The sequence below is a fragment of the Colobus angolensis genome, unplaced genomic scaffold (assembly GCF_000951035.1).
Source record: "Colobus angolensis palliatus isolate OR3802 unplaced genomic scaffold, Cang.pa_1.0 Scaffold518, whole genome shotgun sequence".
Classification (NCBI taxonomy): domain Eukaryota; kingdom Metazoa; phylum Chordata; class Mammalia; order Primates; family Cercopithecidae; genus Colobus; species Colobus angolensis.
The window spans coordinates 1886974-1912233 of NW_012118688.1; the positions used below are offsets into that span (position 1 = coordinate 1886974).

General features: G+C 36.3%; 1 protein-coding gene across 1 annotated transcript in view; it reads left to right on the forward strand.

Annotated features, from left to right (window-relative positions):
- CFAP47 (cilia and flagella associated protein 47) overlaps positions 1-25260 on the forward strand; it is a 455808-nt gene that overhangs the window by 178614 nt on the left and 251934 nt on the right. The window contains exon 33 of the mRNA XM_011960616.1: positions 3897-4089. Within this exon, the coding sequence (XP_011816006.1) occupies positions 3897-4089 (193 nt within the window). The remainder of the gene's footprint in view (positions 1-3896; positions 4090-25260) is intronic.

Genomic DNA, 25260 nt, shown 5'->3' on the forward strand with positions numbered 1-25260 from the left:
ATACATATGTAACAAACCTGCACGTTATGCACATGTACCCTAGAACTTAAAGTATAATAAAAAATAAAAATAAAAAAAATAAATAAAATGATTTCTAATTAGGAAAAAAAAAAAAGATCTGAATAGTGAGTAGTATGTGTAAGACCCTGTCAATAAATTTTTTAATATTAATTCCTCACAACTAAAATCATCAGTTTAGCAATGAAGAAACTGAGGCTCACAGGCACACATGCTTTCTTTCAAGATCACATGAATTTGGCCATATACAACAATTTGATGCAGGTAATGCTTATTTCTTCCTTGTTGTTCTCTGCTGCGGCCCAGGAGTCCAAAGCCCTCATGCTGCCACTTGGCAGTCGGAAGTCTCCTTTGGAGTCAGCCACCCAGATCTCCCTCTGGAGAGTTCCTTCTTCTGCATGATTCCCGACTTGCTCCTCCTGTCCTCCTCTTTTTCACCATCAACCTGAACTATCTTTCTTACTGAATGTAAGAAGAAAATTCTTGTGGGAAAATTCATTTCATTTGGTGACTGGTTGTTAATGCTGGAAATATGATTTTTTGCACTGTTAGCCATATAGGGCCTACTCTGTTTCACCAGAAGCATGGTCTTGGGTTTGGTTTGATAATCAAAACTGTGACACACAGTAGATTTTACATAGCAACATGTTAACTTAGTTTTAAGGACGTACAAAAGATGGTTATAACACAGAATGCACACCAACAGTGAACCCAAGAGCTTGAGACTCAAAGCATAGCTTCCAGTGTCCCACTCACTTCACACTCACGTCAGAAGTGGTTACAAGAAGTGGAATATGGTGGGCAAGCACCATTTCAATACAGGAAAACCTTCAAGTCTGAGAAATCTTTTCAGCTTTCTAGTCCTGCAGCAACCTCAGAGCAATGAGCAATTTCTCATTACTCAATACAAAACACTGACAATGAGGTATGAGTGCTTGATCTGGTACACTATCCTCATCTGGATTCTCAAGTAACTTGAATGTCCTATAAATGTATTGCTATACATTTCTTTAGTTAACGAGGTTTAAAGAGACTCCAAATAAGCATTAAACCATTAGGCATCTCTAAATCTAAAGGAAAGATCATACATAAACTGGCAATTGATTCTTTTCTTTGGGTCAACATAAGCCTAGTCAAGAGGATTCTTCAGAACAAATCCAAGTATCTCATTAGTCTCAAAAATCCAGAGATTTTTATGGACAAGTAAAAATGAAAATTATGTTTTCTAAGCCAATGGGTTAAAAGAACACATAATTTAAAAAGTTGTCATTAATAAACAATAAGCCAAATATAATAGCAAAGTTCATGTGAACCTGAAAGGGCATATGATAGGGGTAGGATAGCACTCAATATATGTGAGTGTATACTATTAGTAGTAGTTTTGTCATTGTTGTTTTGAAGTCTTTTAAATGTCCCATAGTGACTTAGTGGGATAGCCCAGGACTATGTTCTATTTTGTGGCCAATGTATTGACTTTAAAGGGTGCTGTTACATTTCTTGAATAAAATCTTTAACAAAAATGAAAGATAATTTGAAACAATGTTTTCTGAGGGCATGAAAGAATTTCCTGAATATGGATCACGAAATATGATTTACCCAAATTTCATCTTAGCTGGCACAGCTCACAACACATTCTTGCATTGTGAGAATGTGTTACAACACATTCTGTAATTCTTGCTCCATTCCTTCAACTCATGCTTGGTGTGGTTTGCATGTTAATGGATCAATAGTAGCACTTACTGCCCCAGGTGTATTTGGATTTGCAAGTGATGGAGTCTTGTACTGTGTGTACATTTTAATTCTTCATTTTATTTTTCTAGCAATTTATTTTCAGAGTATTTTACAAAACTGTCATTCTGTGGTAAAGAGAAAATTAATAAGTTTTTTACCACCGGTAATTTCAGAAACACTGCTGTAGAATTAAGCACTCAGTGTAATGCCTCTTCCAATACTGAAGGTTACAACCGTGCTCTGTATGGGTCCATCATTAAATGTGTATTTTTAGTCAAGGGTCACTTGCAGATCTTGTCTTATTTGCAGAGTAGAAGTGACAGATGACAGATGAATCCTGAGCCAGTTCAGGTCATTAGTCCCAAACATATATCTCATCAGCTGTACTCAAGTAATTTATCATTTGATATTTCCCAGAAATAAACAGAAATTGATGGGGGTCCTTTTCAAAGGCTTTAAATTGCATTTTTATAATACGTGAGATTTGAAATGTAGTACTTCTAGACCACAAAACTGCCAGAAAGAAAGAAGGCAATTCCATTAAACTTCTATACAAAATGCTAAAATGATGCAATTCACATATGCTAGATAAATAGCTAGCATTCAGAAATGGATTTTTTTGATCACATTTTAAAGTACTTCTTATAGTGGCAAAGAAAACAGTTTTGGATGCTCATATGTATTTTAATAATTTGTATACTGTAGTTATTTGAAAGACTGCATGGCATAACTATGAACTACTTAGAGAGCACTTTTTTTCATTTACTATTAACATGTACTTGACTGTAAGAGTACTTATCTCAGGTTAGATTCCCCTAAAAGCAGACGCTGAGACAAGTATTTTGAGTGCAAATCGTTTATTTCAGAAGTGCTCCCAAGAAGCATCAGTAGTAGAGTAGGAAATTAAAGCAGATCATACAATGAAGTCAGTAACAGTTGTGGTTTCAATCAGGTTTCACTGTGGACAACTGAAGCTCAGTGCCACTGGGAACCAATAGGATACATTTTAGAACATGTCTCAGATTTATCTCAACTGACTGGTGAGGAATCTGGAGTAATTAACTACCAATTCCCTACTGTCTTTGGTAAGGGGCCATTGCTGGGGTCATTATTTTCTGGCACTCCTGCCTTGCCCTCTGTGAGCTGAGTGTGCTCTCATATGCCAGAAAAAAAAAAAAAAAAAAAAAAAAAATCCCTCAAGCAGAGACTTACAGGTTTTCATAATAAGCAAACTTCAGAATGTAACGGTGGAACTAAGGAGATACGAGCAGGGTATCAAGAGTATCTTTATAGCACATATGACTCAAATTGTTGTATTCATACCCATACCATTGGAAAACTGTCTATTAAAGGTTTGGGATAAATCAAGGAGCTGAACTTACACTGTGTACTCTAATGTGAACCAATGTTCCATTGGGAAACTCTTGAGATGTATATAGTGAGGTAGCAGATCACAAACTGTTCATCTCATCTAGAACTTGTAGGCAGTGGTTAGTAGAGTGTCACTTTGAGTAGCTCTGTATTATAGTGCTTTACTGAGAGACACAGAGGTCTTTACTTCATCTTAATATTGCTAAAATTATTTTTAAATTCAGTTGCATTGCTACCTAATAAAACATGGGGTATACATGTAGTGAATGGTGATATGATGTAAATATACCACACTTTAAGTTATAGGGTAACAATATGTCAAATGACAAATTTTGTACACTTTTATCATCTTAAAACAGACCTCTTAAATAAATGTAAGAAAATAATTTTTGACTTGGTAACTTACTTACTTTTACTTTGGCTTATTTTTCTAAGCTGCATCATCTGGTAAGGAAATAAGAAAGGCACCCTACACCCTTGTGTTTTAAATGAATTTACCTCCTAACCGAAATGTTCTTAAGTGCAGTTATGTTTTAAACGTACAATAAACCTCTTGTAAATTATACAGTGTAGTGCTTTAAAGACTAAATACCACAGAAGCAAAAAGTTGTCCATTTAAAATGAGCATTATTGGGACACATCTGTTCTACTCTTTTACTTCTAATTGAGTCCATTTAACCTTTATCTCCTGTCATGTTTTTTAAAATTTTCTCTTCAAATTTTTATTTGCTATTTTTCCATTTGTATTTAATAAAAGTTATCTCTCCCAATTTCAGGTTTTTGTTCTATCCCGTGTAGTACCATACTGCAGCAATAATATGCCCCCCAACTATGTGCAAAATACAGCGAAAGTCAATCCTTGTTTTGCATCCAGCAACATATATTCTGATTCTGAAAGAATTTTGCTTAGTTGGATGAATGTAAATTATGAGAATACTCGACATGTGATATGGAAAAACTGTCACAAAGGTGAGAAGTGATTTTTTCTTTAAACAAATTATTGCAAATTGTAGTGTGATGATGGAGAAGGAGCCATGGACACATAATCCACTCAGAATCCATGGATTCTAGACCCCTCTCCAACATTTACTTTCTGTTCTACAAAAATGATGCCTCCTTAACATCTTCAAGATATGTTTCCTCACATGTAAAATGGAAATAATAAAAGATGCTTCTTTAACTTATTTTGAAGAATAACTGATTTTAAAAGCATATGGAGGAACTCTAGAAATGAAAGCCTTAATCATTGCTGACATTTTCAACTGTATAGAGTATTAAATATATAGGTGACACTGCTCAAACTTAGTACATAACTAGTTGAGATAAAGTAAAATCTTCTAGAAAACATCTCACATGTCAAATGAGGATCATGCTGGAAATCACTAAGAGTAATAATGCTTCATGAATTCTTTGGAGGGTAGGTCATATTAGGCATTTCACAATGAAATTAGAAAGACATTTCACATCCTTGTGTTTAAAATGAATTTACATTCTAACAGAACTGCCCTTAAAATGCAGTTGTTTTTAACTGAGTCATAAGCCTCTTGTAAATTATATAGTGTGGTGCTGAGACATGTTGGTGTTCACAGACAGTAGTAAGAACAGTATGCACGGTCATTGTTCCTTTAGCTTCAATTCAACTCCTTTCTTCCAAGTACATACAAACCTGTTGTGTTTAGAGTAGACTGTTTTTTAACATGAAATAACTTTTTAATATCCAATGTGAAGAATTTAATTCAAACTTTACAAGTAAGGGGAAGATTAAGAGTTCAGTTTAAAAATGAGACTTTGAATTCTGATTGCCCTTAAATTGAAGGTGTTATTTCAGAAAACATTCAAGAAAACACCAAGATTGAAAAAGATATATCGATATGTTGGTATTTGAGAACGGCAAACATAGAGTACTGTATTACCTTCTAATTGACATGCTGAAAATATCAAAATTTATATCTTATAAAAATGTATTTGCCTCATTAAAATACAAAAAACAAAGTACAAATAAATAATGCTAAGGTGAACTACACAAAAACACATAAAAATTGGTTTGATTATTGTAGAGTAACACTTTGACCAGGGTGTCATAAAATATGTGCATGTATTAAAAATAATATGTTAATTTGTTATAAAAGTAGTATGGCTCTAATTTTACCAACACAGTGGCCTATGCAAGTTAATTTCAAAGATTTTGCTGCATTTTTTCCAAATAATATATAATAGGCATTTACCTCTTTGCTGTTTTTTAACACACCGAGTCCAATGCCTTTACAAAGCCTTTGTGCTTCCTGTTCCCTTTGACTAGAGCATTATTTTACCAGATATCTTCATGGTTTCCTTTCTCTTTTCATTCAAGTCATTGATTAAATGTCACCTTATCTGAGAAGGTTTATCAGTATCTTCTCTAAAACAGCACATCCTTCAGTCCTACTCTTTCCTGCTCTATTTTTATTCTCAATAGCACTTTTTAAATATAAATGTAATTGTAAACATAAATGTATTTGTTTATCATCTGTGTCGTCCAGTAGAATGTGACCTTCTGAATAAATTAGACAATATTGTTCCTTGGCTAATTAGGAATGTGACCTTCTTAATTAGCCAAGGAACAATCTTGTCTCATTTATTCCCAGAGCCTAGAACTGTGCCTAACAAAATAACAGACACATACTGTCTTAGCTTTGTCCTGGTATAACAGAATACCATAGACTGGGAAATTTATAAAGAATAGAAATTTATCTCTCACAGATCTAAAGGCTGAGAAATCCAAGATTAAGATACAGGCAGGTTCTATGTCTGATAAGGGCTGCTCTCTGTTTCCAAGATGGTGCCTAGACGATGCACACTCCAAACAAGAGGAACACTATGTCCTCACATGGCAGAAGGCAAAAAAGAGGTAAACTCCCTCCATCAAAGAACAATGTATTATTCAGCAGTAAAATGAAGTGAGCTATCAAGTCATGAAAAGACATGGAGAAAACTTACAGATGTATTACTAGGTAAAAGGAGCCAATTTGAAAAGGCTACATACTGTGTGGTTTCAACTATATGACTTTCTGGAAAATGTAAAACCATAGAGACAGGAAAAAGATCAGTGGATACTAGGGGTTAGTGGGGAAGGAGTAATGAATAGGTAGTGTACACAGGACGTTTAAGGTAGTGAAACTACTCTGTTTGATACTATAATTGTGAATACATGTCATTATACATTTGTTAAAACCCATAGAATGTATAATATTAAGAGTGGGTCCTGATGTAAACTGTGAACTTTGGGTGATAATGATTTGTTAATGTAGGTCCATCAGTTGTAATAAATGCACCACTGCAGTGCAAAAGGTTGATGGTGGGGGAGGATTGTGTGTGTGGTAACTCTCTGTAACTTCTGATTCATTTTGCTGCAAACCTAAAAATGCTTTAAAAAACTGTCTATTTAAAAATAGTTTAGTAATACATTTTTTTAAAGCAAAAAATAACAATTTCATTGTTAGACTCATTAAGCAATATGTCTAATAAATCTGAATCCATTGCTCTGATGACCTGTACAGTATAAAAGTCCTTCAGAAAATTCATAAACTTCAGTATATTGCAATTTATGTAAAATTATTTGTGTGTTTTAGGTAATCATTGAACTAAATTTCAAGTCTTTAATAATGTTAGATACAACTCCTGTTTTCTAAAATATTAGTATAGCGAATATCTGTAAGTTCCGCACCAAGCTTTAAATCCTGTGTGAGTACATTGAAGGTGCTGAATAAATATCTCTTAAATAGATCAATGGCTAAATGGATGGTTATATAGATAAAGCCAAAAGAAGTTGAAAAGATGTTCAAGTATTTAAAACTAGTTGAAAAGCTGAACATCTGACAGGAACAGAGACAAGCCAACAGCTTATTATTGTATCAAATATTATACTTTTTCCCTTGAGGATATAATTAACCTGTAAATAGTATTGTATACAGACTTATTTTGTGTTGATGTGCTAATGTGCACTCTTGTCTTGGCTTTGTTCTGCTCATCTTATACATTCTTTCTTCTCCTCTGTTACTATTTTCCTTCATTTATTACAATATATAAATAACATTCTTTCTTTTTCCCAAATTACTTTCCTCAGTCTTCCTATTTACCTAGGATTCTTATTTCTGTGTTACCTTTTTCTTATTTCTCTTTCCTTTTCACTATCTTCCTTTATGTGCCTTTCACCTATCCTTCAATCTCTATTTATTTATATTTCCCTTGACCATTCAGGGAATAAACACTTAGATTTTAACTATGAGTGTTTCCAGAAGATACTGCTCACTGTGGCTTCTGCTTAAAAATTACAAGCTTTTTGAGCATTAGAGTTGTTCACATTCAAAGGGAGGCATTTCCTCTACTCTCTGATATACAGACACCATCTTTCCTCAGATTTCCTGTCTCACCCTTGTATGCTAGCTAAAACATTTTGGTTTTCTTTGTGGCTCTCAAGACCCTCCTTAGCATTCTCTGTTCAAGGCCTCTTTCCTTCATCACATTGATATTTTCCTTCTTCTGTCTTTGCTCCAAACCTCCACATTTTGGCCATCTATATCCTCTTGTGGTTTTGTTACTCTTCCAATGCCTCCCAGATCCAAATCTATCTTAGATCTACCTCCTCACCTCCAGTTCTGTATATCTTACCCCTTATGAACACCTTCATTAGAATGTCCCATAAGCACCTCAAATTTCACTGGTGAAAAATCTAGGCATCCCCCCTTCTTACGTCTAATTAATCACCAACCAGCAAGTTATTTTGATTCTACCCACAAATTATCTTCTGAATCTACCTACTTTTTTCTAGCTCCCCTGTCACTCTTGTAATTTATATCATTTCCATCAATGTCACCCTCTCATATTTACCACATCCAGTCCTGCCACTTGCCCATCTGTTTGTTGCTCACACAGCCATACTTGGTTTTTCATAAAACACAAATTTTAGCATCAGACTCTTGCCTAAAATCCTTTAATGGTATTTTATTCACTTCAATATCTACCATACCTTATAACCGTAACTCTCTACATTCACTTTTGCACATTATACTTCAGTGCTGTAAACTATTGAATGGCTGCTGCTTCCTTTTTTTTTTTTTTTACTTTTATTTTAAGTTCATGGGTACATGTGCAGGTTTGTTATATAGGTAAACTCATATCACAGGGGTTTGTTGTATAGATTATTTCGTCATCCAGGTATTAAGCCTAGTACCTATTAGTTATTTCTTCTGATGCTCTCCCTCCTCCCAACCTCCACCCTCCGGTAGGCTCCAGTATCTGCTGTTCTCCTCTATGTGTCCATGTGTTCTCATCATTTAGCTCCCACTTTAAAGTGAGAACATGCCATATTTGTTCCTTCATTAGTTTCCTAAGGATAATGGCCTCCAGTTCCTGCAAGGGACATGATCTCATTCTTTCTTCTGGCTGCATATTATTCCCTGGTGTATATGTACTGTGTTTTGTTCATGCACTCTACCGTTGATGGGCATGTAGTTTGATTGCATGTCTTTGCTATTGTGAGCAGTGCTGCAATGAGTATATACCTGCATGTGTCTTTATGATAGAACAAATTATATTGCTTGGGTATATAGGCAATAATGAGATTTCCTGGTTGAATGGTAGTTCCATTTTTAGGTCTTTGGGGAATGGCCACACTGTCTTCCACAATGGTTGAACTAATTTACACTCCCAGCGACAGTTTATAAGTGTACCTTTTTCTCTGAAACCTCTCCAGCCCCTGTTACTTTTCGACTTTATTTTTAAATTTTTTATTTTTTTGAGATGGAGTCTAGCTCTGTCACCAGGCTGGAGTGCAGTGGCGTGATCTCGGCTCACTGCAACCTCCACCTCCCAGGTTCACGCAATTCTCCTGCCTCAGCCTCCTGAGTAACTGGGATTACAGGCACGCGCCACCACGCCCAGCTAATTTTTGTATTTTTAGTAGAGACGGGGTTTCACCATGTTGGCCAGGATGGTCTCGATCTCCTGACCTCGTGATCCACCCACCTCGGCCTCCCAAAGTGTTTCATCGTGTTAGCCAGGATGGTCTCGATCTCCTGACCTCGTGATCCACCCACCTCGGCCTCCCAAAGTGCTGGGATTACAGATGTGAGCCACCGTGCCTGGCCTACTTTTTGACTTTTTAGGAAGAGCCATTCTGACTGGTGTGAGATGGTATTGCACTGTGGTCTTTATTTGCATTTCTCTAATGGTCAGTGATGTTAAGCTTTTATTCATATGCTTCTAGGCTGCATGTATGTCTTTTGAAGAGTGTCTGTTCATGTCCTTTGCCTACTTTTTAATGGATTGTTTATTTTTGGCTTGTAAATTTGTTTAAGTTCCTTATAGGTGACCTTATATTCCTTATATTTGACCTTTGTCAGGTGCATAGATTGCAAACCTTTTCTCCCATTCTGTAGGTTGTCTGTTTACTCTGTTGATAGTTTCTTTTGCTGTGCAAAAGCTTGCTTGTTTAAACAGATCCCATTTGTCAATTTTTTCTTTGGTTGCAATTGCTTTTGGTGTCTTTGTCATGAAATTTTTTCTCATTTCTACATGAAGAATGGTAGTGCCAAAGTTGTCCTCCAGGGTTTTTATACTTTTAGGTTTTACATTTAACTTTTTAATACAATTTGGATTGATTTTTGTATATAGTTTAAGGAAGGGGTCCAGTTTCAATCTTCTGCATATGGTTAGCCAGTTATTCTGTCACTATTTATTGAATGGGGAGTCCTTTCTCCATTGCTTGTTTTTGTCAATTTTGTCAAAGATCAGATAGTTGTAGGTGTGCGACCTTATGTCTGAGCTCTGTTGTGTTCCATTGGTTTATGTGTCTGTTTTCGTACCAGTCATCCCCTTTTTGTTGCTGTAGCTGCTTTGTATAGTTTGAAGTTGGATACAGTGAAGCCTCCAGCTATGTTCTTTTTGTTTAGGATTGCCCTGGCAATTTGGGCTCTTTTTTGGTGCCATATGAATTTTAAAATAGTTATTTCTAGTTCTGTGAAGAGTGTCATTAGTAGTTTTATAGAGATAGCATTGAATGTATAAATTGCTGTGGGCCATGTGCCCATTTTAACAATATTGATTCTTCCTATCCATGAGCATGGGATGATTCTTCCATTTGTTGGTATCATCTCTGATTTCTTTGAGCAGTGTTTTGTTGATTCTCCTTGTAGAGATCTTTCACTTTCCTTGATATTCCTAGGTGTTTTATAATTTTTGTGGCAATTGTGAATGTGATTACATTCCTGATTTGGCTCTTGCTTGACTGTTGTTGTTGGTGTTTAGGAATGTTAGTGATTTTTCCGTACATTCATTTTGTATCTTGAGACTTTGCTGAAGTTGTTTATCAGCATAAGGAGCTTTTGGGTTGAGACTAAGGAGTTTTTACATATGGAATCGTGTTGTCTGGAAACAGGAAATATTTGACTTCCTTTCTTCTTATTTGGATATCCTTTATTTATTTCTCTTGCCCAACTGCTCTGGCCAGGACTTCCAACACTATGTTGAATAGGACTAGTGAGAGGGCATCCTTGATTTGTGCTGGTTTTCAAAGGGAATGCTTCCATCTTTGCCCATTCAGTATGATATTGGCTGTGGGTTTAATATAGAGAGTTCTTATTATTTAGAGGTATGTTCCTTCAATACCTAGTTTATTGAGAGTTTTTGACGTGAAGGGATGTTGAGTTTTATTGAAAGCCATTTCTGCATCTATTGAGATAATCATGCACTTTTTCGCTTTAGTTCTGTTTATGTGATGAATCACACATTTTTATTTGCATACATTGAATTAACCTTGTGTTGCAGGGATAAAGACTACTTGATCATGGTAGATTAGCTTTTTGACATGCTGCTGAATTCAGTTTACCAGTATTTTGGTGAGGATTCTTGCACCGATGTTCATCAAGGATATTGGCCTAAAGATTTCATTTTTTTGTTGTGTCTCTGCCAGGTCTGGTATCAGGATGATGCTGGACTCATAGAATGAGTTAGGGAGGAGGCTTTCCTTCTCAATTTTGGGGAATAAGTTCAGTAGAAATGATACCAGCTCTTCTTTGTACATCTGGTAGAATTTGACTGTGAATCCATATGGTCCTGGGCTTTTTATGGCTGGTAGATAATTTATTTCTGATTCAGTTTTGGAGCTCATTATTGGTTTGTGCAGGGATTCAATATCTTCCTAGGTCAGTCTTTGGAGGGTGTCTGTGTCCAGGAATTTTTCCATGTATTCTAGATTTTCTAGTTTATGTGCTTAGAGATGCTCATAATATTCTCTGATAATTATTTGTATTTCTATGGGGTGACTGGTACCCTTTGTAATTTCTAATTGTGCTTATTCAGATCTTCTCTATTGTCTTCTTTCTTATTCTAGCTAATGGTCTATTTCATTTTTTTTTTCCACAAACTCAACTCCTGGATTTGTTCATCTTTTGAGTGGTTTTACGTGCCTCAATCTCCTTCCTTCAGTTCAGTTCTGATTTTGGTTATTTCTTGTCTTCTGATAGTTTTGGAGTTTGTTTGCTCTTGACTCTCTAGTACTTTTAATTGTCATGTTAGGTTGTTAAATTGAGATGTTTCCAACTTTTCATGTGGGCATTTAGTGCTGTACAGTTTCCTTTTAACATTGCCTTAGATGTTTCCCAGAGATTCTGGTATGTTGTATCTTTTTTCTCATTAGTTTCAAAGAACTTCTTGATTTCTGCCTTAATTTCTTTATTCACCCCAAAGTTATTCAGGATCAGGTTATTCAATTTCCATATAATTATATGGTTTTGAGAGAATTTTTTAGTCTTGATTTCTAATTTTATTACTCTGTGGCCCAAGAAGTGGTCGTTATGATTTCAGCTATTTTGCACTTGCTGAAGCGTGTTTTGTGTCCAATTATGTGATTGATTTTAGAGTATGTGTCATGTGGCGATTAGAAGAATGGATATCCTGTTGCTTTTGGGTGGATAGTTCTCTAGATGTCTGTCAGGTTCATTTGATCCAGTGCTGAGTTCAGGTCCTGCATATCTTTGTTAATTTTCTGCCTTGATGATCTGTCTAATACTATTAGTAGGTTGTTAACATCGCCCACTATTATTGTGTGGGAATTTGTCTTTTTGAAGGTCTCTAAGGACTTGCTTTATTAATCTAGGTGCTCCTGTACTGGGTGTATATTAATTTAGGATAGTTAGGCTTTCTTGTTGAATTGAACCCTTTACTATTATGTAATGCCCTTCCTTGTCTCTTTTGATCTGCTTTGGTTTTGTCTGAGATGTAGATTGCAACCCCTACTTTTATTTTTGTTTTCCATTTGCTTGGTAGATTTTTCTCCATCCATGCATTTTGAGACTATGGGTGCCATTGCATGAGAAGAGTCTCTTGACAACAGTAGACCAATGGGTCTCTGTTCTTTATCCAGCTTACCACTCTGTGCCTTTTAAATGGGGCATATAACCCCCTTAAATTCAAGGTTAGTATTGATACGTGTGGCTTTGATCCTGTCATCATGATGTTAGCTGGTTATTATGCAGACTTGTTTGTGTGGTTGCTGTATAGTGTCACTTACAGGTGCTTTTGTAATGGCCGGTAATGGTCTTTTCTTTCTATATTTAGTGCTTCTTTCAGAAGCCCTTGTAAGGCAGGTCTGGTGGTAACAAATTCCAACATTTGCTTGTCTGAATAGGATCTTATTTCTCCTTTGCTTATGAAGCTTAATTTGGCCAGGTATGAAATCCTGGGTTGGAATTTCTTCTGTTTATGAATATTGAATATTGGCCCCCAATCTCTTCTGGTTTCTGTAGGGTTTCTGTTGAGATGTCTGTTGTTAGTGTAATGGACTTCCCTTTGTAGGTGACCTGACCTTTCTCTGTAGCTGCCTTTAACAATTTTTCTTTCATTTTGACCTTGGAGAATCTGATAATTGTGTGTCTTGTGGATTATCTTCTTGTGACATACCTTCAGTAAAGTACTTTAGTAAGAACTTCAGTAAGTTCTCTGCATTTCCTATATTTGAATGTTGGCCTCTCTAGCTAGGTTGGAGAAGTTCTCATAGATGATACCCTGAAATATGTTTTCCAAGTTGTTTACACTCTCCCTGTCTCTTTCAGGGACACCAATGAATCATAGATTTGGTCTTTTTATATAACCCCATATTTCTTGGATGTTTTTTTTTCATTCCTTTTCATTCTTTTTTTCTCTATTCTTGTCTGTCTTTTTTTTTTTTATTTTTATTGGAGTCTTACTCTGTTGCCCAGGCGGGAATGCAGTGGCATGATCTCGTCTCACTGCAAGCTCCACTTCCCGGGTTCATGCCGTTCTCCTGCCTCAGCCTCCTGGGTAGCTGGGACTATAGGCACCCACCACCACGCCCAGCTAATTCTTTTGTATTTTTAGTAGAGACGGGGTTTCATTGTGTTAGCTAGTATGGTCTCGATCTCCTGACTTTGTGATCTGCCTGCCTTGGCCTCCCAAGTCTGACTGTCTTATTTCAGAAAGCCAGTCTTCAAGCTCTGAGATTTTCTTTACAGCTTTGTCTATTCTGCTATTCATACTTGTGACTGCATTATGAAATTTTTGTAGTATGTTTTTAAGCTCTGTGAGGTCGATTACATTCTTTTCTATACTGGCTATTTTGTCAGTCAGCTCCTGTATTATTTTATTATGAGCCCTAGTTTCCTTGGATTGTGTTTCAACATACTCCTGCATCCCCATGATCCTTATTCCTATCCATCTTTGAATTCTATTTCTGTCATTTCAGTCAACTCAGTCTGGTTCATAATCCTTGAGAAGTGATGCAGTAGTTTGGGGAAAAAAGGCACTCTGGCTTTTTGAGTTGTCAGAGTTCTTGGACTTGTTCTTTCTCATTTTCATGGGCTGATATTTCTTCAGCCTTTAGAGTTGCTGACCTTTGGATGTTTTTTCTTTTTTCTGTTATCTTATTTTATGACCTTGACGGTTTGATTGTGGTATAAGGTGGATTCAGCTGACTGTCTTCATTTCTGGAAGATTTTAGAAGGCCAGCACTCAGTTATCTATTCCTAGACTGTGTGCTCTAACTCTGGGGAATATGTGTCAGGCCCTAACTTTGTTCTTTGGCTCCTCGAGTTTAGGAATTGACTGCACTGGGTGGGGGTGGAGGATGAGGTGCTCCCAGACTGCTGGTCACTACACTCTGGTGAGTAGTGTCGGCCAAAGCCTTTCACAGTGCGATGGCAACAGGATCCTTCCTAATTTGTACATGCCAGCAGCAGCAACACAATGGGGTGCATGCACATCAGCTGCATTAGGGTGCTAGTGGGTGCTGGGGCTCCTGCCTTCATGCAGGTGTTCACTCCAGTGGTGGAGGCAACTTGGCTTTGGAGTGCAAGGAGGCCCCTACTGGTGACTCTGTCTGCTTCTTTCTGCATTTAAATTTTATAATACTTTTTGCTTTGTCTGGAATCTCTTTTCAGTGTCTCTTTATCCTCACAATTCAAGTCTCATTACAGATGTCAGCTCTTCTAGGAAACCTGCCCACAATCTCCCCAAGACTAGATGGGATACATCTTCCTTGTCTTATACTTGATGTAAGCTTACTAAAGTGTTTGTCGTATGGTTTTCACTTTTGTTTCTACTTGTTTCTCTCTCCCATAAGAATTTAAGTCCTTTATTGCAGAGGTTTCTCTAGTTTACTATTAGCAAAAATAAAAAATCATAATCACAAAAATATTGAATATTTACTAAGTGTTTGGCTCTATGGTAGGCTGTTTACTCATATTATTTATCACAACACTTGGAACATTATTGTCAAATAAACATCTGTAGATTGTTTTTATTTCTAATGTTAAAAATATTTATGAGGATAATAAAAATCAAACAAGTCAATATTGTTTGGCAAGGTACTGCACCACCATAGTGTCTGTGATGAGAAGTTATTGTATTAAAATTTGACATAATATGTACTATGCTAATCAAGCACTAGGGCTTTCCAGAGATTTAGACAGGCGAAACTGGAGGGTGGCATGACCATTATGAACTTTATCATTTATTTATTTTGAAGTTTCCTATGTGTGGAGGGAGGAATAGGATACAATTTTGGACAAAATTAGATTTTTTTAAAAGCTGATATTTCAACAATGGATTTATATATGAAAATAGCTGACAGATATAAACTTGAAATGTTTATTACCTTTACTAGAATCATTTCCATAGCATCCCTGTGCACTGAAAATACATCTCTCCTCACAAAAATTGATTCATCACAGATATTTCATAAGAGTAACTGCATCTAATATGACATAAATCTGTAGTTTTTCATCTGGAGATACAAATAACTCTCTGAACTCTCAACTTTTCTTTATAGTTTGAATTACTCAGTCCCTGTCTCTCTCCGTTTCTCTCTCTTATCAAGTTATTTATTTTGAAATAGACTAAGTAGTATGTTACACATATTTTTCACACTGCAACTGTTGCATTTTATTTTTTGAATTATATTTAATTTTATTTTAGATTCAGAGGGTACACGTGCATTTTTGTGACATGGATATATTGCCTACCAGTGGGGATTGGGCTTCTAGTGTGCTCATTACCCAAATAGTGAACACTGTATCCAATAGGTAATTTTTCAGTCCTTGACCTCCTCCGACTCTCAACCCTCTTTGAGTCTCCAGTGTGTATCATCTCTATCTTTATATCCATGTGCACCCATTGTTTAGCTCCCACCACAAGCGAGAACACGTGGTATTTGGTTTTCTGTTTCTGTTTCTAAGTTAGTTCACTTACCATAATGGCCTCCAGTTCCATCCATGTTGCTGCAAAGGACATGATTTCATGCTTTTTATTGCTGAGTGTGGTTCGAATTTCAATATACATTTCCTTAAAATACATTTAAATATATCATAGTTAAAGAGCTTAGGTGTTTTGGTGAGATGCCAGTTGGGCATACTAAGAATAAGTCAGAGAATAAACTGATTAGCTAGTTCGTAATTTTTTGTTTAGTAGACATTTTAAAGCAGTGTGGAATAGCATTAAATTAGCCTTTTTCTTATTTTTAGTTTTTGTGAGTGCATAGTAGGTGTATATATTTATGGGTTACATAAGATATTTTGATACAGGCATGCAATATGTGTTAATTACATAATGGGGTATCCATCACCTCAAGCATTTATCCACTGTGTTACAAACAATCCAATTATATTCTTAGAGTTATTTCTAAATGTACAACTATATTATTTTTGACTATAGTCACCCTTTTATGCTGGTAAATACTAGGTCTTATTAATTTTTTCTAACTATTTTTGTACTCATTAACACTCCCCAGTTCCCTCCCACTCCTCCACTACTCTCCCTAGCCTCTGGTAACCATCCTTATACTCTATAGTTTCATAAGTTCAAATGTTTCAGATTGCAGCTCCCACAAATAACAGAACACGCAAAGTCTGCCTTTCTGTGCCTGGCTTATTTCACTTAACATAATGACCTCCAGTTCCATCTGTGTTTTAGTAAATCGCAAGACTTCCTTCTTTTTATGACTGAATGGTTCTCCACTGTGTATATGTATCGCATTTTCTTTATTCATTCATCTCTTGATGAACACTTAATTTGCTCCCAAATCGTGGCTATTGTGAACAGAGCTAAAACACACATGGGAGTGCAGATATCTCTCTGATGTATTGGTTTTCCTTCTTTTGGGGTATGTATCCAGCAGTGGGATTGCTGGATCATATGGTAGCTCAAATGTAGGGTTTTAAGGAACTTCCAAACTGTTCTTCATAGTGATTGTACTAATTTACATTCCCATCAACAGTGTAGGTGGATTCCCTTTTCTCCACATCCTCGCCAGCATTTGTTATAGTCTGACTTTTGGATAAAAGCCATTGTAACGGGGGTGAGATGATATCTCATAGTTTTGATTTGCATTTCTCTGATGATCAATGATATTAAACACATTTTCATATGCCTGTTTGCCATTTGTATGCTTTCCTTTGAGAAATGCCTATTCAAACCTTTTTAGAATCTTTTTAGAATTTAAATTTTTGAATTGTTTTTTCTTTTTATTTGGAGAATGCCCTTGGTATTTTGATAAGGATTGCATGGAATCTGTAGTTTGCTTTGGGCAGTATGGACATTTAAAAGATATTTGTTTCCCCAATCTAGGAACATGGGATATCTTTCCATTTTTTGATGTCATCTTCAATTTCTTTCAAAGATGCTTTATCATTTTCATTATAGAGACATTTTGCATCTTTAGTTAAGGAAATTCCTAAGTATTTAATTTTATTTGTGGCTGTTGTAAATGATATCACTGTTTTTAGTTCTCCTTCAAATTGTTTGCTATTGGCATGTAGAAATGCTACTGATTTGTACATGTTAATTTTATAGTCTTCAGCTTTACTGAATTTGTTTTTTATTCTAATGGTTTTTTGGAGGAATCTAGGTTTCTCCAAATGTAAGATCATATCATTTTCAAACACGGATAATTTGACTTTTCTTTATCAATTTGGATGCTTATTACTTTATTTTGTTGTCTGATTACCTTAGCTAGGATTTACAGTACTTTGTTGAATGACAGTGCTAAAAGTGAGTATCCTTGTGTTCCATATATCAGAGGAAAGGCTTTCAGTTATTCCCCATTTGGTATGATGCTAGCTTCGGGTTTGTCATATGTAGCTGTTATTATGTTATGTTCCTTCAATACTCAGCTTTTTGAGGGTTTAAATAAGAGATGTTGAATCTTATCAAATGCTTTTTCAGCATCAATTGAAAGGATAATATGTTTTTTATTCTTTACTCTGTTGATATGATGTATCACATTTGTTGATTTGCATATGTTGAACTATCCTTACATCCCAGAGATAAATCCTCCTTGGTCATGATTAATGCTGTTTTTAATGTATTCTTGAATTCAGTTTGCTAGCATTTTGTTGAAGATTTTTGCATCAATATTCATGAGATTTATTGGCCTGTAGTTTCCTTTTCTTGATGTGTCTTTCTCTGGTTTTGGTATCAGGGTAATACTGGCTTTGTAGGATGAGTTTGGAATTGTTCCATCCTCCTCTGTTTTTCAGAATAATTTAAATAGGATTGGTATTAGTTCTTTAAGTGTTTGGTAGAATACAGCAGTGAATCCATCAGGTTCTGGGCTTTTCATTACTGGGAGACTTTTTATTATGGCTTCAATCATGTTACTTGTTATTGGTCTGTTTAAGCTTTGGATATCTTCACGGTTCAAAGTTGGTAGGTTATATGTGTCTAGGAATTTGTCCATTTCTTCTAGATTTTCCAATTTATTGGCATATAGTTGCTCATAGTGGCTTCTAATGATCTTTTGAGTTGTTGCAGTATCAGTTGTAATGTCTACTTTTTCATCTATTTCTCTCTTTCTTCTCTCTTTTTTTCTTAGATGGTCTGTCTAAAGATTTGTCAATTTTGTTTACCTTTTCAACACATCAGCTTTTTAAAAATTTTTATTTATTTATTTATTTATTTTTTGGCATGGAGTCTCGCTCTGTCGCCCAGGCTGGAGTGCAGTGGCGTGATCTCGGTTCACTGCAAGCTCTGCCTCCCAGGTTCATGCCATTCTCCTGCCTCAGCCTCCTGAGTAGCTGAGACTACAGGTGCCCGCCCCATGCCCAGGTAATTTTTTTTTTTTTTTTTTTTTAGTAGAGATGGGGTTTCACCGTGTTAGCCAGGATGGTCTCAATCTCCTGACCTCATGATCTGTCAGCCTCAACCTCCCAAAGTGCTGGGATTACAGGCATGAGTCACTGCTCCTGGTCCACATCAGCTTTTTATTTTGTTGATCTTTTGTTTTATTGTTTTCATTTTAAATGAATTTATTTCTGCTATGATCTTGATTATTTCTTTTTTGTATTTTTAGTAGAGACGGGGTTTCACCGTGTTAGCCAGGATGGTCTCAATCTCCTGACCTCATGATCTGTCAGCCTCAACCTCCCAAAGTGCTGGGATTACAGGCATGAGTCACTGCTCCTGGTCCACATCAGCTTTTTATTTTGTTGATCTTTTGTTTTATTGTTTTCATTTTAAATGAATTTATTTCTGCTATGATCTTGATTATTTCTTTTTTTCTACTAATTTTGGGCTTGTTTTGCTCTTGCTTTTCTAGTTTTTTAGTATGCATCATTAGGTTGTTAATTTTAAATTTTGCTGTTTTTAAGGCAGGCACTTATAGCTATAAAATTCTCCCTTATTACTGTTTTTGATGTATCCCATAGGCTTGGTATGTTGTTTCCATTATAATTTGTTTCAAGAAAGTTTTCAATTGCCTTTGTAATTTCTCCATTAATCCATTGGTCATTGAAAACATATTGTTTAATTTCTATGTATTTGTATAGTTTCCAAAATTTATCTCATTATTCCTTTCTCATTTTATTCCATTGTGTTCAGGGAAGATGCTTGATATGATTCATTTTTTAAAAAGTTTTAAGACTTTTTGTGCCTTAACATATAGTCTATTTTTGAGAATGATCCATGTGCTGAGGAAAACAATGTGTATTCTGTAGCCTTCAGATTAAATGTTCTATAACTGTCTATTAGGTCCATTTTGTCTATAGTGCAGATGAAGTCTGATGTTTCTTTGTTGATTTTCTGTCTGAAAGAGCTGTCAAATGTTGAAAGTGGGGTGTTGAAGTCTCCAGCTATTATTATATTAGGTTATATCTCTCTCTTAAGCTCTAATAACATCTGCTTTACATATCTGGGTGCTCCAGTGTTTGGTGCATATATATTTGCAATTTTTTTGCCTCTTGCTGAATTGGCCAATTTATCATTATATAGTGACCTTCTTTGTCTCTTCTGATAGTTTCTGTCTTGAAATCTATTTTGTCTGATGTAAGTATAGGGACTCTTGCTCATTTTTGGTTTCCATTGGTGTGAAATATTTTTTTCCACCCCTTTATAATTTTAGTCTATGTGTATCTTTATAGGTGAAGTGTCTTTCTTTGCATCATCAAATCATTGAGCATTGTTTTTTATTATCTATTCAGCCACACTGTATGTATTGATTGGAGAGTTTAGTTCATTTACATTCAATAATATTATTGATAAGTAGTTATCAATTTTGCCATTTTTCTGCTTGTTTTCTGGTTGTTTTTTGGTCTTCTCTTTCTTCTTTCTTTCCTTTCTGTCTTCTTTTAGCGAGGGTGATTTTCTCTGATTCTGTGATTTATTGTTTTGCTTCATATTTTTTGTGTATCCATTGCATGTTTTTTGGTTTGAAGTTACCATTAGGCTTGCAAATATTGTCTTACAACCCATTATTTAACTTGATAACAACTTAACACTGCTTGCCTAAACAAGCAAGTCAAAAGAAAGCCCTTAAGAACTCTATGACTTAACTTCATCCCTCACCATCTTCTGAACTTTTTATTGTTTCTTTTTATATTATATAGTACTGTCTATGTCTTGTAATGTTTTTATAGTTATTGGTTTTAATTGACTCATCGTTCATTCTTGATACATTGAAAGTGGGGTTTACATACCACTTACAATGTTATTATATTCTGCATTTTTCTGTGTACTTATTATTACTAATTTGTTTAGTACCATCAGATGATTTTTTCTTGCGCATTAATGTCCTCTTCTTTCTGATTGAATTACTCCTTGTAGCATTTCTTGTAGAACAGGTATGGTGTTAATGAAATCCCTAAGCTTTTGTTTGTCTGATAAACTCTTTATTTCTCCTCCATGTTTGATGGACATTTTTGCTGAATATAGTATTCTAGAGCAAAAGGTTTTTTTGTTTTTCTTCCTTTTCCCCTTTATTACTTTAAATATGTCATGCCACTCTGTCCTGGCCTGTAAGGTTTCCACTGAAAAGTCCACTGCCAGATTTATTGGAGCACAATTCTATGTTATTTGTTTCTTTTCTCTTACTGCTTTTAGGATTCTGTCTATATCCTTGATCTTTGGGAGTTTGATTTTTAAATTGCTGGGGGTAAGTCTTTGGGTTAAATTTGTTTGCTGTTCTATAGCCTTCTTATACTTGGATATTGATATCTATCTCTAGGTTTGGGAAGTTCTCTGTTATTATCCCTTTGAATAATCTTTATACTCATATCTCTTTCTCTACCTCCTCTCTAACGTCAACAAACCTTAGATTTGCCCTTTTGAGGTTATTCTCTAGGTTTTGTAGACATGCTACTTTTTTTTTTCATTTTTCTTTTATCTCTGCTGACTGTATGTATTTAAATAGCCTATCTTCAAGCTCAGTAATGCTTTCTTTTGCTGATCAATTCTGATATTAAAGGACTTTGATGCATTTTTTTAGTATGCCAATTGCATGTTTCAGCTCCAGAATTCTGCTTGATTCTTTTTAATTATTTTAGTCTTTGTTAAACTTACCCAATAGAATTCTGAATTCCTTCTCCATATTATCTTGAATTTCTCTGAGTTTCCTCAAAACATCTATTTTGAATTATGTGTCTAAATGGTCACCTATCTGTGTTTCTTTGTGATTTGTACTTGGTGATTCATTTAGTTCATTTGGTGAAGTCATGTTTTTCTGAATAGTACTGATGCTTGTATATGTTCTTCGGTGACTGGGCATTGAAGAACTCAACATTTATTGTACTATTCTCAGTCTGGGCTTGTTTGTACCCATCCTTCTTGCAGTAGCTTTCCTGATACTCAAAAGGACTTCAATGTCATGTTCTAAGCTGTATCTGCTTTAGGGGGCACCCCACACCCAGCAATGTTGTGGTTCTTGCAGACTCATAGAGCTATTGCCTTGATGGTCTTGGATAAAATCCAGAGGAATTTTCTGGATTATCAGGCAGAGACTCTTGTTCTCTTTCTTTACTTTCTCCCAAGCAAATGAAGTCTTGTTCTCTGCTCTGAGACACCTGGAGCTAAGGGTGTAGTGACACAGACACCTCTGTAGTTGCTAGTCTTAGGACTGTGGTGAGCACAGCACTGGGTCTTACCCAAGGCCTGCTGTAACCACTCCCTAGCTACTGCTTATGTTTGCTCAAGGTCCTGGGTCTCTACAGTCATCAGGTGGCAAAGCCATCTAGGCTTATTCCCTTCTTTTCAGGGTGGTGAGTTCCCCCAGGTCCCAAGTGTGTCCTGGGGTACTGTTCAACAGCCAGGGACTAAAGTCGGAAACCTTTATAGTGTACCTGGTGTCCTGTTGTATTGCAGCTGAGCTGGCACTAAAACCATAAGACACAGTCCTTCCCACTCTTTCCTCCCTTTTCCAAACGCAGAGGAGCCTTACCCTGTGGCCACCACCACAGGCCCACAGTGAGTACTGCCAGACCACTGATGTTTTTTTAGGCCCGAGGGCTCTTCAGTAAGCTTGTAGTGACTTCTGCATGGACTGGGACTTCCCCTTCAGGACTGTGGGTGCCCTTTTGTCCCAGAGCAGGTTGAGAAATGCCATCCAAGAGTCAAGTTCTGGAATTGGGGACTCCGGGAGCCCACTTGGTGCTCTACCCACTGTGGTCATGCTGCTGTCTCAGGTGCAAGACAAAGTTCTCTTTACTGTTTCCTCTGCTTTTCTCAGGTGAAAGTAGTCTTACCCCATAGCCACCACACCTGGGGGTGTGCTGAGTCTCACCTGAATCCAGCAAGTCTCAGAGTCTCATCCAAGTTCCTCACCATTGTACCTGGGTATTGCTGCTGGGTTTTTCAGGGCCCAAGGCCTCTTTGGTTAGCAGTTGGTGAATCCTGCCAAGACTAGGACGTTCCTTTCATGGCAGTGGGTTCCCTTCTGGCTCTTGATGTGTCTAGAAGTGGTGTCCAGGAGCTAAGTTGTAGAAAGAAGACCTCACAACTCTGAAAAGTTCCTTATCCTGCTGTGCCTGAACTGGTATTGAAGATGCAAGACAGGATTCTCCCAACTCTTCCCTCTCTTCTCAGGTGGAGGGAAGGAATCTCCTTTGGAGCCGCAAACTGTGCAGCATGGGGGTTAGGGAAGAGGTGATGCCAACACTCCTTTATCTCTGCCTATGCTGGTGTCCCAATAGGTTGCAGCCCCCAAGTCCTCTGGCTCTGAGTCCAGTTCAGCACTAGGACATGCCTAGGAGTTGCCATCCTTGTGGCCTATATTGCCTTTCAAGTTCATCTAGGGTCCAAGAGGACTTTAGTCTGTGGTGGTGAGCCTTGTGCAAACTCAAATTTTGACCACTGTGATTGGTGATTCCCCTCTGGCTATGCCTGGTTTGTATGTTCCCCCTGTGGCTGGTCATCAACTGAGTTTGGTCCAGTTTGTTTTCTATTATAATAGGGCAGCACTGAGTTCAGTACTTCACAATTGCTGCAATATCCCTCTCCCCAGTGCACAGAAATGCTCTCTGCCCCACACTGCAACTGCCAAGGCTTAGGGGACGGATGGTGTCCTCAATTTAAGACCAGTTTTCCTACCTCTTCATTGCCTCTTTTAGTGATATGAACTTAAAGCCAGGTACTGTGAGTGTCCACCTCATTTTTGCTTCTTATGGAGGTGTTTCTTTTGTGTAGATAGTTGTTAAATTTGTGTCTTTGCTGGGGAATGATCAGGAGAGCTATTTATTCTGCGATCTTGCTCCACCCTCGATTCATAAAAAATATATTTTTTTAACATTTTAGGAATATTCACAATTGCATTGAACACAACAGGGAACTCAGAACGATGAATGTATATAATAGAATTTAGTATAATGAGTGTGACATTTCAAAATCCATAATAAACATTAGTTCACTCAGTAAATAGGGCTAGATCAATTGGCTGATACTTTGGAATACAGGTAAAATTATCTCTGTATTACATACCACATACCAAAAATGCATAAATAAATAAATACCAAGATTGTAAATAACTTGAAGGAAAAATAAGTGAATCATTATCTGATTTTTGTATGATAATTTATTTAAATAATCCTCACAAGGACAGAAACCACTAAAACTGTCATTTGGTTCACAAATATTTATTAATCACCAATTTATATGTTTAGCACTGTTCTAGGGATTAGAGATGTAGTAGTGAACAAAAGAGCCCAAATCCCTTCTATCATCAGATAAATTCTAGTAAAAAGAAGCAAGTCAGCTGCATAGACCTTGGAAATTAATCTAGTCTCTTGAGTAGCAAGTGGAAATTTTTATCACTCACAATACATTCACAAGTTGATTAAATAAAATTTCTATTATCTTTATAATTGGAACCCTTGGTTGCTTATTGAACTGAAAAAAACAATAGAATTATAAATATTATATAAATATATACACACATACACATATAATTTAGCATTTTTTATATTTTTATATATATTTTTCATATGTTTATTCACGAACTGTTTTATCAATGTTTTGTCAATGTTTTATCAATGTTTCCATGCCTGACTCCAGTGATTTCCAATTTAGCTTTCTTCTGTCTTTAATCCCATTATCAGGACAAACTGTCATCCTTTGTAATGGTCAGAGAAATAACCGTGTTTGTGATATCATTGTAAACAGAAAGTTAAGAAATGTGAGAGACAAGCAACTATCATATTCCATAATGTTCAAGGTTATTGTGTAGATAATTCATTTTTGAAGAATTCTGCCTTTTAATGTATTGTCTAAATAGTACTCTCATTTCCTCTCACCTTCCTCCCTCAGTGTCATCATTTTTGCTACATTTACTATGCCTACATTATAAATATGTGTAACACTTATATTCTGTTACTACTATTCAACCACGTGTAATGTTACCAGGAACTTCCATTTTTACTGCATTTTACTATTAGATGGATAAATACCATAATAATTTTCTTTTTCTTTTTTTCGCTTTTGTTTTATTTTTCCCTTCAAAATTATTATTATTATTATTATTATTATTTTATATTATACTTTAAGTACTGGGGTACATGTACAAAATGTGCAGGTTTGTTACATAGGTACACACATGCCGTGGTGGTTTGCTGCACCCATCTACCCATCACCTACATTAGGTGTTTCTCCTAACGTCATCCCTCCCCTAGGCCCCCAACCCCTGGGAAGCCCCGGTGTGTGATGTTTCCCTCCCTATGTCCATGTGTTCTCATTGTTCAACTCCCACTTATTTGTGAGAACATGCAGTGTTGGGTTTTCTGTTCATGTGATAGTTTGCTGAGAATGATGGTTTCCAGCTTCATCCATGTCCCTGCGAAGGACATGAACTCATCCTTTTTGTGGCTGCATGGTATTCCATGGTATATGTACCAC